At 44.4% G+C, this 15,592-nt stretch overlaps 1 protein-coding gene across 1 annotated transcript in view; it reads right to left on the reverse strand.

Annotated features, from left to right (window-relative positions):
* The window catches only part of Eps8 (epidermal growth factor receptor pathway substrate 8), a 181,909-nt gene that overhangs the window by 2,139 nt on the left and 164,178 nt on the right, over nucleotides 1-15,592 (reverse strand). Inside the window, exons 19-21 of the mRNA XM_005364535.3 lie at nucleotides 10,163-10,385; nucleotides 3,797-3,977; nucleotides 2,626-2,755 (exon numbers count right to left, since the gene is read on the reverse strand). Of these exons, the coding sequence (XP_005364592.1) occupies nucleotides 2,626-2,755; nucleotides 3,797-3,977; nucleotides 10,163-10,385 (534 nt within the window). The remainder of the gene's footprint in view (nucleotides 1-2,625; nucleotides 2,756-3,796; nucleotides 3,978-10,162; nucleotides 10,386-15,592) is intronic.

Raw genomic sequence — 15,592 nt, forward strand, 5'->3', positions numbered from 1 at the left:
AGCTACTGGTGTATGTGGGTGTGGTGGCTGTACCCATCAAATCATAGCTACTGGCATGTGTGGTGGCTTCTCACTAATATTTTTTCTCTTTCCTTTGAGGCAGGATTTTACTATATGGCTCAGGCGGCCCTGAAACTCATAGAGCCCCTTCTGCCTCTTCCTCTTAAGTACTGAGACTAAAAGGGTATGCCACCATATCCAACTCCACCTTAGTTTTTTGAGACAGAATCTCAGACTTCACCTAAGCCTCACCGATGTGGGATTCCCCTCTTTATGCTGTAAATACCACTAGTTAATGAACAAAGCTGCTTTGGCCTACAGCAGGGCAGAACTGATTAAGGCAGGAATTCTAAGCAGATAGAGGAGGAGAGAAGGCAGAGCCAAGGAGCCACGTAGCTGCTGGAGGAAAAAGACACCCATGTGCTGGCATCAGTAAACCATGAGCCTCATGGTAAAATACAAAATAATAAAAATGGGTTAATTTAAGATAGAAGAGCTAGCTAAAAAGGTGCCAAAGCTATTGGCCAAGCAGTAATTTAATGAATACAGTTTCTGTGTAATTCTTTCTGGTCTGGGAAGCCGGGAACGAATGAGTGGGCTCCAACTACAGCTCACTGGTCTGTTGGCCTGGCCAGTCCCAGGAATCCTCCTGTATGTGCTTCCTCCATGAGAGCTGAGCTAGGGTCTTCATGATTACAACAATCACATTATCAAATGAACCATCTTTTCACACCTTCCAAAGAAGGTCAGTCAAGCAAGGCACTCATTTCCACTGAGAGATTTTAAAGGGTGTCTTCGGAGCACATCATTTCCCTTCCGAAAACTCTGCCCCTCTGATCGTGCCAGCTTTTTTCCCTTCCAAGGTCTCCCTACAATCCCTGGGGACCTTGTCCTTATTTCCTCCTCTGATGACTGAAAGCTCTGGTAACAAGTGGGGGTGTGGTGTGGTGAGAAACTATGTGAAGAACTGGATCCAAGAAAGTGGTGAGGAGGGAAAGTAGCCAAGAAGCTCTTGGAAACTGTATCAGTTCTGCCTCAGTCAAATCCCAGAAGTATCAGGAAGTAGGCTGGGAAGGCAAACATAGTAACAGGATGTCCCGGAAAGAAGGGATCCGGAAACATTAAGGATACAGAATTTTCTAATGTACCCCCAACAAGCAATTTATACATTCTTAACAAGATTGAAAAGTATAATGGTAAGAAAACAGCTTTAGGGAACACATAATCCTTATTCATACTCTACATACGAAAAGCAATCATTAAACTCAAATATGAAACCTTCCAGATCAATGTTGTAGAAGAGAATTCTCAGCAAAATGGAATTTCGCTTGATGGGGAATGGTCACAGGATTATACACACGAAACTATTTTATCCTGAGTTATTTAACTGTTCAATTTACATAATATACCTGCTAGGTATAATTAGCTATCAGTTTCATATTGAATCCTGTATCCTTTTATTTGAGGCCAACTATAATTTTCACAAAACTATTAACTCTTATAGAGCCATCTTTGAAGAGGGCAGCTTGAATACCTCCTGCTAAATAGATATCCATTCACTCCGCAGCTGCTATGCAGACAGCTTTGACTGACACTTCCTGCAGCTGCATACTTTCCTTTCCCTTGGATTTATTTTATTTATGTGTGTGCGTGCATGTGTGTGTGCATGTGTGTGTGTATTATATTTGCATGTGGAGTGTTCACACACAGGTCTGCCTGTGAGCACTCAGGGTCCAGAATAGCTAGCAGATCCCTCAGCACTGGGGTCAGAAGTATTTGTGGGATGTTTGCCTGATTAAGTGGATGCTGGGATTGGAACTCTGTTCCTCATAGTTGCACAATCTTAGCTGCTTAGCTTTCTCCCCACCCCACAGCTACCCATTTTTAATATCCTTTCTTAGCATTCCTGATGATTCTGTAGACGGACAACTAAGCTTGGGAAATGCACCCAGAATTTTGGTTTGTTGGAGAAAGGATCCTGGGAGCTCTGGCAGTCCTTGAACTCACTATACAGCTAAGGCTAGCCTTGAACTAAGATTTTTCTGCCTCTACCTCCTAAGAGCTGGCTTATAGATGCACCACCACCATGCGTAGCTTGGGTTTTATGTATTTTTATTTTTCCTTTGCCAGTTCCTCAAGCTGGTGTTACCGATGGATATGTGTGACCTTTTGTGGGTCCTGAGAATAGAACTCAGGCTCTCCATAAAAGCAGGGAATGTTCTTAACAGTAGGGTCATCTTTCTAGCACCCCACAACTAGGGTTTTATTTATTCATTGTACTGACATTTCTGAAGTAAATAAAAATAAGAAAAATAGTACTTGCTTCCCAGACAGTTACTCAATTCATGTATGAATTTGCTTTCTATTAGCAAATTTGAAGTTTTTATAGAAGCCCATGCAATAAAATGAGAACATTGTGCTCAGAAATAAATCTCTAGTTAGCCTGAAAGATAATCTTTTTGAAAACAGTTACCTATGGTATCTAGTGGCAGAGAAGGAAAAATTGAGACAAATTTAATTCATCTTTTCAGTGAGGAGAAATTGACCAATATGGACATGAACACTGGCTCCAGTTCTCACTCTCCAAAGCCGACAAACACCACCAGCTCTGCTCACGGCTCTTACCTCCAAAGCAGCTTTCTGAACAGTGATTTGGCTAAAGACTCTGGCACCTTCGGGGCAGACGGACCTCAGCTCATCTTTATTGAGGGAGAAGAGTTGTGCTCCATTTAACACCCCAAGGCTATTGACAGTCCTGAAATACAGAGCGTGAGGAAGTTAGCAGAGGGCTGCAAATGCCTGCAAGAGAAAAGCGGCTGCTTCTTCTATCATCCTGCTTCAAGCTTTTCGTTGTGAGCTTTGCTTTAACAGCTAAACCATCTCTCCAGCTCGCCTGTCTGTCTGTCTGTCTATCCATCCATCATTTATCTATCTGTTTTTTTCCCTTGAGTGTTCACTTGATTTCACTTCTGAGGCAGGGCCTCAAGTAGCCCAGGCTGGTTTAGAACTCTGCAAGTAGCTCAGGTTGACTGCAGGTCCTCCATCCCCACCTCCCAAGTGCTAGGATGACAGGCACACCATCACCGTGTGTTCCGTATTCTTAAAAACACTGCAGTGCTGAGACAAGGAAGACCAAGAGAGTCCATGGCTGCTACCCAGAGGTTCCTTTCACATAAAATGACTGGTGACCAGGCATCTAAAAGGATGCGGTGGGGTTTCTAAATCATGGACTCCCTTAGGCTTCTCTTTCCTGTTCCTAAGAGCAACGGAGCGCTTTCTTGTAACATGGCAACTAACAACTGAGCTTTGCTGTCAAATATGCCAAGGGAGCGAGTTTCTAAATTAAGGTCCCTCAGGCATGTACTGTTCAAACATTTCATGGTACCAAACATCCACAGAACATCTACAGACTTTTAGATCAGTGGTATATAAAGCAGTGAAGATACCTCTGATTGACAGCCCTGAGACACAAGAAGTCTTACGTCACACATCCTATGTGATAGGGTCCTGTATAACATCACCTTACCCTGCATAACTGATGAGAAAGAATCAAATGCCTGCAGTCCGCCCAGCTGGTTAACAACTTCCCAAGAGACTGGTGAAGAAAATGAACTCTCAGCTTAAAGATGCACCAGAATTAGTCTGGTACCTTTCCCCAGTTCTACCTTCTTCTTTGCTTTTTAACAGCTGCTATTTCCTGAATACGGGAAGAAGAATGCCACCTAGGCTTTGATGACTTGAAGAGTCGGGGTGGCACGGAAGGGACCCAGCTGCGAAGGAGGCATGGAACACTCACACAGGGTTGAATCCTTTCGACTGCAGCCAGGTCTTGACTTCCTCCGGGGTGGAGTCGTAAGTAATATTGATCACCGGCACATTCTGCCGCGGCACGTGGAACTTCCTCTGTGCAGCGCTGCGCCCGATGGTGAGCCTCTGGAAGAGTTCATCCTGCACCTCTTCCATCTGAGACTTTCTTCCTGAATGCCGGAAGGGAGCAGACATGTTCAAAGATCTCTGCCATGATATCCCCTCTAGGACCTCATCCCTAATAACCCCTGGGCCCCTGAGGGATTTGCAATCCCGGGTTCCTGCCATCCCCCCTCACCTGTACCTCAACCCGGTATAAATTATTAAAGTGACTCTCTGGACCTTCTCTTTGCTCAGGAGTCTCCACAGGCTGTGCCTGCGCGTGCTCAGTTACATGAGGGACAGCAGTTGAACACCTCCTGTTGGGTTAATGATCAGGATCCCCGCTAGGCTGCCATGTCCCCGATGATCATTCTACACAGCCCTAAACCAGTGAGATCTCATCTGGGGACTTGTCTAGACACACTTCTGGTGGCCAAAGATGGCGGTGGTCAAGGGAGAAGGCTGCTGTCATATTGCACCAGGTCGACACTTGGAACCCAAGACACATCCTGTACAGTGTTCACGCAAGCCTCCCATAACAGACTGAACCATATAGAATGATCCCTCCTCAGGCGATTATTTAACGTCCATGACTTATTCTGCAGACCTCCAACCTAGTTTCTGGCTTCCTCCCTATCATACTGGTGAGCTATGCCCCTTCCCAGCCTGCACTCCTCAGGCCAGCCCCTCCCTGTGCACTAGATCCCGTGTTCAAGGCCTATTCTAACCCTCGGAGGTAATTTATCTCCTACTTATCAGTTCAGGAAATGGAGAACAAAGAGAGATGATCTAAGCAACGCTGTCAATTAGAGGGAGAAATTAGCTAGAACCAGACGGTTTGAGTTTCAGCCCAGGTCTGTTCTATACTCAGATCTCTGAAATCACCTTTGACGATCTTTCCCACCATTCTTCACTCCTAGCCATGTGCTTATGAATGAGCATGGCATTATGAGAAAAATGGCAAGGAAATGAAATTATATCTCTATGTATCAAAAAAATACATGTGTGCACTTTTAGGTATATTGCTACTGTTTTCAAGAACTCAGAACTGATATGATAATCCAATTAACTAATTACTTTGGCAGGTGGCAATGACCTGGTAGCTGAAGGAACTGTTTATGGCATTCAAGTGAACTGTGAAATAATTAGCATTAATGGAGTCTAATCTGTACTAGGGTCTTGAGTATGTGGGAAACATTTCTAATTAGTTTATTCTTTGACAGTTTCTTCTATGTACACAATGTATTCTGCTCATATTCATCCCTCTCCCCTCTCCTTCCTAATCGTTACCCTCCCCCACTTCTGTGGTCATTCTGCCTCTAGGCCTTCTGATTTTGTGTTTGCTTTGTGCCCCATTGGGTTTACCTAGGACCACTTACGTGGGCTTGAGGTAAAGCTAGCCCCTGGAGCACTGGTAACTCAGCAGTGGTTACAGCTCTAAAGACAAAGACTTCGTGTCCCCCATCTGCCATTGGCTGCCACAGCCCCTTGGAAAGAGGATCCCTTCCCCAAATAGGGGAAGAAGAAGTTAATTAAGAAAGAGCAAAAGAAAAATGCAGGAAGAAAGAAGGGAAAGGACACTGTCGATGGATATAAATAAAACACCGCCTGTACTTCTGTAGCTGTTTTAAATCACTGAGGATGCTGGCATGCAGGAAATAGGTCTGCCTCAAAGCAAAAAAGAAAATACCACTCCACAAAAATACCACTATACCTTCTTATCCACCGAAGAGGCCACAAGTCCATTTGGCCTTCCTCGGGGCTTTACAGAGAAACCTCTTTCTAGAATGCTCCGGGGTTTTGGTTTCCACTTTCAAAGCTTTCTCCTAACAACAAAGCAGATGAGCATCACACCCCTTCCCACAGTGACAGTTCTGATTACAAAAGATTGAGCTCAAGTCAAAGGGCTCAGATGTCAAAGGACCGAGGAAGAAATGAGAGCAAACTAACAAGTGGGCACCTTCAAAAGCAGCAAGAGGGGATGCTCTCTGGATCTTTGACAAACTAATCTGGACGGCTTACGAGATGCCTGGCTCCACCCACCTCCAAGCAGCTCGTCTAAACAATGCTCCACTGCAGCAAAGGTGGCTTCACTCCTGCAGTGTGTATGTGAGATGCATGTGTGTGATGTGTGTGTTGCCTGTGTATGTGCGTATGATGCCTGTGTGTGTCATGCCTTGTGATGCATGAGTGTAATACATGTGTGCTATACATGTGCACGTGATGTGTGCATGTGATACATGTAATGTGTAATGTGTGTGTACAAGTGTGTGATGCATGTCTGTGATGTGTGTGTTGCATGTGTATGTGCGTATGATGCCTGTGTGTGTCATGCTTGTATGTGTCATGCCTGTGTGTGAGATGTGGTTGTGATGCATGTGTGTGATGCATGTGCATGTGATGTGTGCATGTGATGCATGTGTGTTGCATATCTGTGATGTGTGTGCATGTGATGTGTGTGATGCATGTGTGTGTGTGTGTGTGTGTGTGTGTGTGTGAGATGCATGTGAACTTGGTTGTGCTGTGTACCCTGTATGCTTCTATGTAGGGCAAGAGCCAGATGTCTTCTCGATTCACTTCTCAAGTTACATTTTCAGACAGGGTCTCACTGAACCTGGCACTTGCCGTTGTGGCTGGCTGGCTAGCGAGCTGAGGATCTGCCTGTCTCTGCCTGAGTGAAGCTAATGACCACGCCTGGCTCCAGCACATGGGTGCTGGAGCTCAAACTCAGGCCTTCACATTGCACAGAAGATGCTCTACCCAAATGCACCTCCTACCCTTTGCTGAAATTTAAAACAGACATTTGACATCACAGCCTTGTCTATGGCCATATCTGCATAAGTTCCCACCTCCTTGGCCTTTTCATTTTATTTTTATCAGAAGTTTGGGGAACAAACAAAGAATGTCGTGGCAAGGAGCTTATCTTGAGAGAAACATGGACCTCAAAATGCACACAGTTATTCCATCTGCTAAATGACCATGAGAAAGCCCTGGCCTTTGTTCAGAAAAAAAAAAAACTGCTCCAAAAATATGCTATCAGGAAATATTCATTTTATACAAAGAAATAAATTAATTTAATGCCAACCTATACTCTCGCACTCTGGAGATACCTTTAAAAGGGATTTTACATGAGCAATTATGTTAAGGAAACAAGCCCATGTGTTAATTTGGGGAGTGTTTCTATTCTACAGACCCTGTGACCTTTTCACGTATGAAAAGTAGATCTGATTATGATGAGTCTCAATTATCAGAAGAGTACACTCATGTAAAAGAATCCAAACTATGCTTCTTCCCCACAAGGTTCTTGCGTTTCTTCAAGTGGGACAAAGAACAAGCCATTCCAGGCCATGTGTTGTTCCAGAAGGGGACTGGAAGACTGAACTCTGACCCCAGGCCTGGAACAGACTGCCACTGTGTCAGAGATCATGGTACTGATGTGTCACACAGAGATGTGTGCAAACTTGTGGGAAGGAGAAAAGAACAGTTGTTTCTCAGAGGGAATGTTCCCCAGGGAAATAAGATATATTCATAGAACTTTCCCATCTGAAAACTCTTTCTCTGGTATCTGTGAAAAACAAGCATCCCTCTAAAAGCGCACACATATATTGAAAAATTTAGTAGCATATTTAATTGGTTAAACACCTTTTCACACTCATAAACAGCTATTTCTGATAAAGAATTGGTTGTTTTTCCAAACTTTTATTTTCGTTGTATTATATTTCCCATGTATTTATTTATTGGTGTGTATGTGTATGTGCATATATGTGCATGTGTGTGTCTGTGTGTGTGCATGTGTGTGCATGTGTGTGTCTGTGTGTATGTGCATATATGTGCATGTGTGTGTCTGTGTGTGTGTGCATAGGTAGGTAGGAGGCCAGAGGACAACACAAGGGAGTTGGTTCTCTCTTTTTTGCCATGTAGGTCCCAGGGATTAAACTCAGGTCAGGCTTAGTGGCAAGCACCTTTTTCTATCGCATCATTTTGCTGGCCCCTCTGTATTATTCTAATGGCATCAAACATGACCACAAAGGTGATTTGAACCACTCATATTTCAGAGAGAAAATCACGCACATAATAGACTTGCAGTTATTGCATCTCACCACTGTTTTCACAAGCAGCTCTGACTCTTGGGGGGAAACGGCACTGACAATTTAGGAATGTAGTCTGAACTGGAGCCTCTGGCTGTGACATCCGCTATGAGATTAATAGCTGGATACAGCTACATGGATATCAGAGATGCGGTTCTGCAGCCAGACTAAGTTGCAGGTCATTCCTGTTCTGACAACATTAATAGTATGGAAGGGAATGGAAATAGGTTGATCGTTTATAGGAAAAGTAATTTTATAAAAAGAGAAAAGTCCAGACCCTCGGGAGGGGCAATGAGACAAAATGGTCGATCTGTTTTCCACACAGCATGCCCACTTTCTATGAAGCCTCAGATACAGGAAACGGCTTCTTGGTTTTGACTTTCCAAGTTTTCTGTAATGAGTTACTGTCAGGCGAATTGACTTGCAATGCTTTATAAACATAGTTAGACCTGAAGCGGGTATGTATAATATACAAGGTAGAGCAAAAACTCTCAGAATTACCTTCAGCTTCCAAAGTAACTACAATAGCAACAAAATAGACAAAGTGAAGTTATCATGCCTTTAATTTTGCTGATCTTACTATAGTTCTCAAGGAAACCATTCTCAAAAAGATCCTGTTTTGATTAGTGAAAATGTGAAGTTCAAGTTACATGAAATCTGTGTTGGAAGCAAATGGAAGGCGAAGCTGGTGTATGTTAATGTGATTGTGTAGGTGCCTAAGCTGACTTGGGGGGGGGGGAGGGGCACCTCCAGTGCAAAGAGATCCACGAATGCAGCGAGAACCAGACTTCTGTCTAAGGGGAAATGAAGACACACGTGCTTTCTGTGGGTAACCTAAGGAAAAAGGGACACACACACACCCTTTCCTGATGGTGACCCTCGCTTATACTCCAACTTAGTCTTTTTCTTGACAATCTCTCTTACATATACCCATCTCTTCCCTGTTCAGATGCATATTCCAATATTCAGGGACAACATGACCACACATCTTTCTTTTGCATCCATTTCTCCTCTGTGTCTCTTTTCTAGACGGCCTCATCTTTATCGTGGCCTCCACACGGTTACAAATCCCCACATGGCCACAGCTACACAGTAGCTCTTCCACACAGCTCTCTCTCTCTCTCTCTCTCTCTCTCTCTCTCTCTCTCTCTCATACTTCTGCTAGGTCATTCATTCATTCTCCGCTCACTGACTCTCCCTCCTTCACTCTCTCACCCTCTTCTTCATCGTTCCCAAGTCTCCCTCCCACAGCGGCCTTCTCTCAACATGGCTGTTCCTGCGTTGCCGCCTGTGCTCTTGGCTCCTTACACTGCTGCCCTCTGCCTTTCGCTCTACCCTCTGCTTTTAGCCCCGCTCCTCACAGTCAGACTCTGGACAATTCTATGTTACATTTTCAGGGCCCAACCCATACTCCTAACACATGTAAAGTCACGTAGTTTCTCTCAGGCTATAGGAATGTGGCAACGACCGAACAGTGAGTAAGTGGCCTTGCACGTAGCTCTAAGCTGGTGATGGTTCTCAGGGAAACACTAGGGAGCAGACAGAGGGAGATGGGACCAATGAGGAGATGACAATGACAGCAGCAGACATTTCCTGACTGCTTACACTGGTCAAAATCAATCCTAGTTTTCAAGCTCTGCACCGCTGGCATTTCCAATTGCCTGCACGATGCGGTATATTGGCAAACACCCCTGACTTCTGCTTAGATGTCAGTAGCTTGTGACAGTCAAGAAAACAAAACATTCCTCAGGGAGAGGGAGACTGAGCAACCCCACACACCTCCATCCTCCACCTCCACTAAATACTTTGCATGTATTATCGCGAATCTTCACACTTGTCCTAGGAAATGCGGCTTCCGTTTTCCCTCACTTTCTACACGCTGAAATACAGATCATTAAAGCCTTGAAATATGCAGGTAGGAAGTAACGCTCATGAATCAGTCCAACATGTCTGGTTGGAGCAAGTCTACATTCAATGGCCATGACACAGGAGATGTGTACAGACACACGCCTTAGAGGGCTGCGAAAATGACCTGCTTCTCAGAGACACTCAGAGATTAAGAGGTCAGGAGGAACTATCCATGGAGTATAAGTGACACTTATTTACCTCTAACAACATTTAATACAAGCAGACCCAGCGAACTGGGTTGGCCCCGGGCAACTTACGGTCCACTGGGAGTTGTTTGTATCTCTGGCTGTCTCGCACGATGCTGCTCCCGCTCTCGCTGGAGCTGCTGTTCTGACGGGTGACGTTTGCTGGAACCTTGGGCACAGGAACAGGTGCTGGTGCAGAGGGGGGGAGGGGGACTGGGACGGGTGCTGGCGTGGGAGGGGGTGATGGGGCAGAAGGAGCCTCGGCTGATCTTGGACCATACTCCGTCCTTTGTTTCTACAAAAAGACAACAGTTAACTTGAAATATGTATGTGTGGATAAATATATATATGAATATATATGAATGAGTGTGTGTATGTGTGTGTGCATGTGTACGAACTTAGACTGGAAAATGAAGTACAAATTGACAGGGTATCACTGGATATTTATTTGCAAAGTTACCTGTGCCTTTCCCTAATATATACGCATACTTTTAATCCAATATGATATTGCCTTTATTAAAACCATCTCTTAAATACTCTATTGTTTGTTCAAAGACAGAGTGTGAGTTTCACGAGAAGCTCAAACCAGGAGGGAATAATATCATAATACAGGTCAAGAAAAAATAAATAAAAATAAAAAAATATAGGCCAAGAAAATTAAGTTTGGGCTTGAACTTACAGAAGATGAAGCTCTATTTCACAATTTAAACGAATAATCATTTCAACGGAGTTAAAAATCAAGACCATTAAGCATCACCCACTCCTGGTTTTTAAGGTAGGCTAAAGTCAAAGGACTTTAACTCTGCTGTTTCCGAGGAGATTTGAGAGGAGCAAGGTGTTAACTTGAGACTAAAGGAGCTGGGCTTTTAGAATAAGCACGTGCGGGCTGCTGTTAGTAATGTTTGCATGGCCCTTCCTATCACTGTCTTACTGGTAATTCACTCACATTAGAAATTCCCATTATTGAATGGGAATACATAGGGTGGATGATTTTAAGGATAAAGGCACAATCAGTCCTTCAGGCTGGGGGGAAGATCCATGGTAGAGCATTTGCCCTACATGCAGAAGGCTCTAACTCCACCCTTGGGCCCACAAAAAAAAAAAAGAAAAGAGGAAGGGGAAATGGAGTAGGAGGGGAGGGGAAAGGCGTGTACATGAGGATTCATATTTTAAAAAGAAGATGTAACTACACAAGTAGGGCTATGATAAAACAGAATCTGTGTGTATTTCCTATTCAACACAATATCCAAGGCTTTAACCATAGATAACATGACTAACTAACAGATAACTTCAGGGAAGAGACTCTGAGGTCTCGACAGGCACATCTTTGCAGAGCCATGATGGAAGTGAAGTTTCAATACTGCGCCAGCACAATTCCAACTAACACTGAAGCTCGGCACATAACATGCAAGAGCGAACCTTCTGGAAATCTGGATCTTGCGTTAAGACAGTATTTACTTTTCACTTCTAAATTGGCCCAAATATAAGACAACCCTGATTTTGAAGCAAGTCCTCCCAGATTTCCACAGAGATCAGAACCAGAGAAACACACACCACACACTATTTTAAAATTAAATTGTCACTCACAAAACAACACACTGACCGTCAGGGTGCCTTCCCAGGAAGAGACTTCATAGACGTGGGAAGCTTCGTGGGAAGGGGCCCTTGGCCTGTGCTGCTGTTTCTCCAGGGCTGTGGCTCATACAACAGCCAGGAGTAAGGATGGGAGGGGTCCATGCACGGAAGGTTACAACATTAAAAGAGGGCTAGACCGTACTGCCCAATAGTGAGGGGAGGAAGAGCCGGAGGTGGGGAAGCCACAAAATTTAGCATGAGAGGAACGGATTTTTGCTTTTCCCAGCACCCAGTCCTAGAGATGCTCCTCATATATTCAGTAATAATGTCAGAAAGCATTGCTGTATTACTATAAACCCCACAAGATATTTCTCTTATATTTGGGCCAAAGAATATCTAAAGCAATCAAACATAGCAAACATCACCAAAAGCACTACTTAGCACACGCCAAAGCCAATTAATGTACAAGCCTGTCCTTTAAAGGTTTGATGAAATCATGTCAATGTCTCCAAAATGTCAGAATTTAAATGATTGTTTTTAAAGCTTATGCCAAAAAAAAAAGCTACAAGCTCCGAGTGCCACAATATGATTCATTTTTTTCTGCTTCCATAAAAACAAGAACAGCTAGTGTTTTTCTGTCTGTGGAATCATTCTGTGAGAAGCTCCAAACACCATGACAGAGTCATAGTGAAGCCCAGAGACGGGCTCACCATGTGTTCGGGTCTCAGGTCATTCACCCTCTTCTGCTGCACAGGGCGACAGTACCAACAGACCTCACTCAACAACAGGTCGAAAACTTGGGCCCCCATGGAAGCGTCCATATAAAGACATTTTTCATGAGTTCGGCCAGTTATGTTTGCTTGCATATTTTCCTCTCCACTTACTCTCTTCTGCCTGCCTCATGCCTTCAACCTCTGACAGGAAGGGGGAAAGAGGAACAGACCTCCTATCCCTGCGCCTCATTCTGAAAGTCACCCAGGCAGTGCTGATCCCTGGCTCCTCTGTCCTGAGCCCCTCGCATCAGCTCTGCTCCTCTCTGTCTAATGCCCACGCCTGCTCTTCCTCCATATTCCTGCTCTCGTCTCTTCCTGTTTGGAGGCACAGACCTAGTGACGCCCACACCTCAAGCCACGGAAGACCTTCTTGGGCATGGCTCCTTTGGAACCTTTTTTTCCTGCCCCAAGGAGGCCGAGGCTCGGATCCTATAAGAGGCCTTGGTCTGGGCCTTTCCCAGGAACCACCCCTGACGTCCTGCATCTCCACAGACCCCTCAGGTTGTGGCAGCCGCATCATCGGGTGTAGACCCACTTCTGTGTAACACCGTCACTTCCTGAGTCCCAACCACCCTCTTTCACGAACACCTGCCGAGCTCCACTATAAACAAAGTATCCTGTGTGCTTCTCTGAAGGAAGTCGAGTGGCTCTGCCTCATAAGAAATGTACTTTCCTACTGACAGTTAAGCTAAAGTGAGTCACTTTTCTTCAGTAACCAAAACAGAGTGAAAATTCTGGAGCACTAAAATGATTAGAGGTGAATGCTGGATTCCTGCAGCGTCCTGCTTCAGAGAGGAGATTATGCAAGTAAAAGCCAACCAAGCCGTTGGCTGAGAACTGTTCTTAAAGCGCTGTCCTACGCTGAGTTGTACTTTTCCCCCTTTAAATTTGGCCTCTCCGAAATTCTGCCATGAAAACAGCACAGCTGGACTATTTGGAGGGTGTTAAGTCTAGAAACCGAATCCAAAAAAAAAAAAATAAAAATAAAAATTACAGGAAGAAGAATTGCCAGGAGGGAACGGAGATGAGTTACCTCTGACAGCTCGCCAAGTAATTGCTATTAGGGATGGAGCAAATCACATTAAATGAGAAAATTAACACGGGAGATGGAATTGAAAGAATATCAATTATAATTCATGCCAACGAACAGAAAACATGAACAGGCTGTTTTTTGACAGCAAAATTACCTACCCACAAGTCAGCAGCAAAGGAGCTCGGAAATACATAATGAATCCCCCACACCTCTTTACCCATCTTCCAGCTCACACTCAGAGACAGAACACCCCGGTAAGCACTCAGAGCATCGGAGCCTTTTGTGCAGAGTATGATAGGTTCATTTTATTCACAGCTTATAAAGGACACACTCAGAGTCAAACATACAACCACAGCGAGATTGTGATTACAGGATTGGGGCGGTAGGTACAGAAGATGGGGGGAGGGGTGCAGGTCCTATGGCAGGAAGTAGTGGATGTGTGGTGTGAGCAGAAACCCGAATGCGCAGTAGGAGGGTCGTTCTCAATAACCGGGCACTGGAATCAGGTTTGCTAACTGAGCAGGCTACGGTTGCTCTTGTTGGGGGGAACAGGTAGGTGTGTGAAATGATATGCTCGTTCTATTACTTTTGTGATAATTTTACTTTATTGTGTGTGTATTTTTAACATCGTTTACGTATGTATGTCCGTATATGTACATATACATGTGTGTATGTATGCAAAATAGCCATTCTTGTTTAAGAACCCTGCCTCTAACCAATGGTCTCCTGATGGGCCTCTATAAATAATTCAGAACAACTTGTAAGCATATGTATTAAAGGGAAGCTGGCCTGGCTGAAGAACGTGAGTGATGTTAGCAAGATGCTGTCTAGCAGTTATTCCAGCATCTGGACTGAGTTTTAACAAGGCATGGATAAGACGGGCTAAAATCAATACTACTGTTGGTGGTTTAACAGTCACCTCTAGAGAATATTCCCACTTTCAGTTCTGGACTCTTTGAACAGATCCATGGAAGAGAAGAAAATTTAATGACACATAGCCAGACTTCTAGTTCACAGCCAAGCCCATGGGGACTGAGAAAAATGAAATTCTTTCTGTAAAGGCACACAGCTTGTGACAGAACCAAGGCCAGAATAAAGACCAAACAGCACTAAGAGTGGGCTTTCCACATGACAGCACCAAAGCCAAGAAAGAGTGGGCGGTGGAGTCATCAGATTCAGAATGGCTGGACAGCTGTGGTTATTTCCCCTCTTGGTGGAGTAAGAAAAACTACAGAAATAACAAACATAGAAACTCAACACTTGACACTACACAGAAGCGTTCTTTAGCCCAGCTGTGGTAGTATCACAGAAGCGTTCCTTAGCCCAGCTGTGGTAGTATCAGAATAAGAATGGGGAGGAAGTCATCTCTGCTCCTCACACAGCAGGGATCCATGGGAAGAAGTCTATCCACGAGATGGCCAGTGCTAGCCTGGGAACCAAGTAAAAAAAAATATCGAAAAACTTTCCCTGGCCGTAGATTCTGGATGAAAATAAAGTACCTGGGGGCCATCTGTGGCCGAGACAAGAGACCACAAAGCTCAGGTGAGTTCTCCATTTTAACAGAAAGCCAGGCCACTTTTCTGTGTCCATCAAAAAGCATTCACTCCCCTCTCTGGTGGCTTCACTGAAACATACACACACACACACACACACACACACACACACACACACACACACACACACACTACACCATGTCACACACATACACCATCACACACACAGCATCATACACATACACCACACACACACACAAACACACCATCATACACATACACCATCATACACACACACACACCATCACACACATACACCATCACACACATACACCATCACACACACACCATCATACACATATACCACCACACACACAATCATACACACACACCATCATACACACAGCATCATACACATACACCATCACACACACCACACACACACCATCATACACATACACCATCACACACACGGCATCATACACACACACCATCACACACACACCATCATACACATACACCATCACACATACAGCATCATACACACACACCATCACATACACAGAAACACACCCCATCATACACATACACCATCACACATACAGCATCATACACACACACCATCACA

This window comes from Microtus ochrogaster (genome assembly GCF_000317375.1).
Source record: "Microtus ochrogaster isolate Prairie Vole_2 chromosome 14 unlocalized genomic scaffold, MicOch1.0 chr14_random_2, whole genome shotgun sequence".
Classification (NCBI taxonomy): Eukaryota; Metazoa; Chordata; class Mammalia; order Rodentia; family Cricetidae; genus Microtus; species Microtus ochrogaster.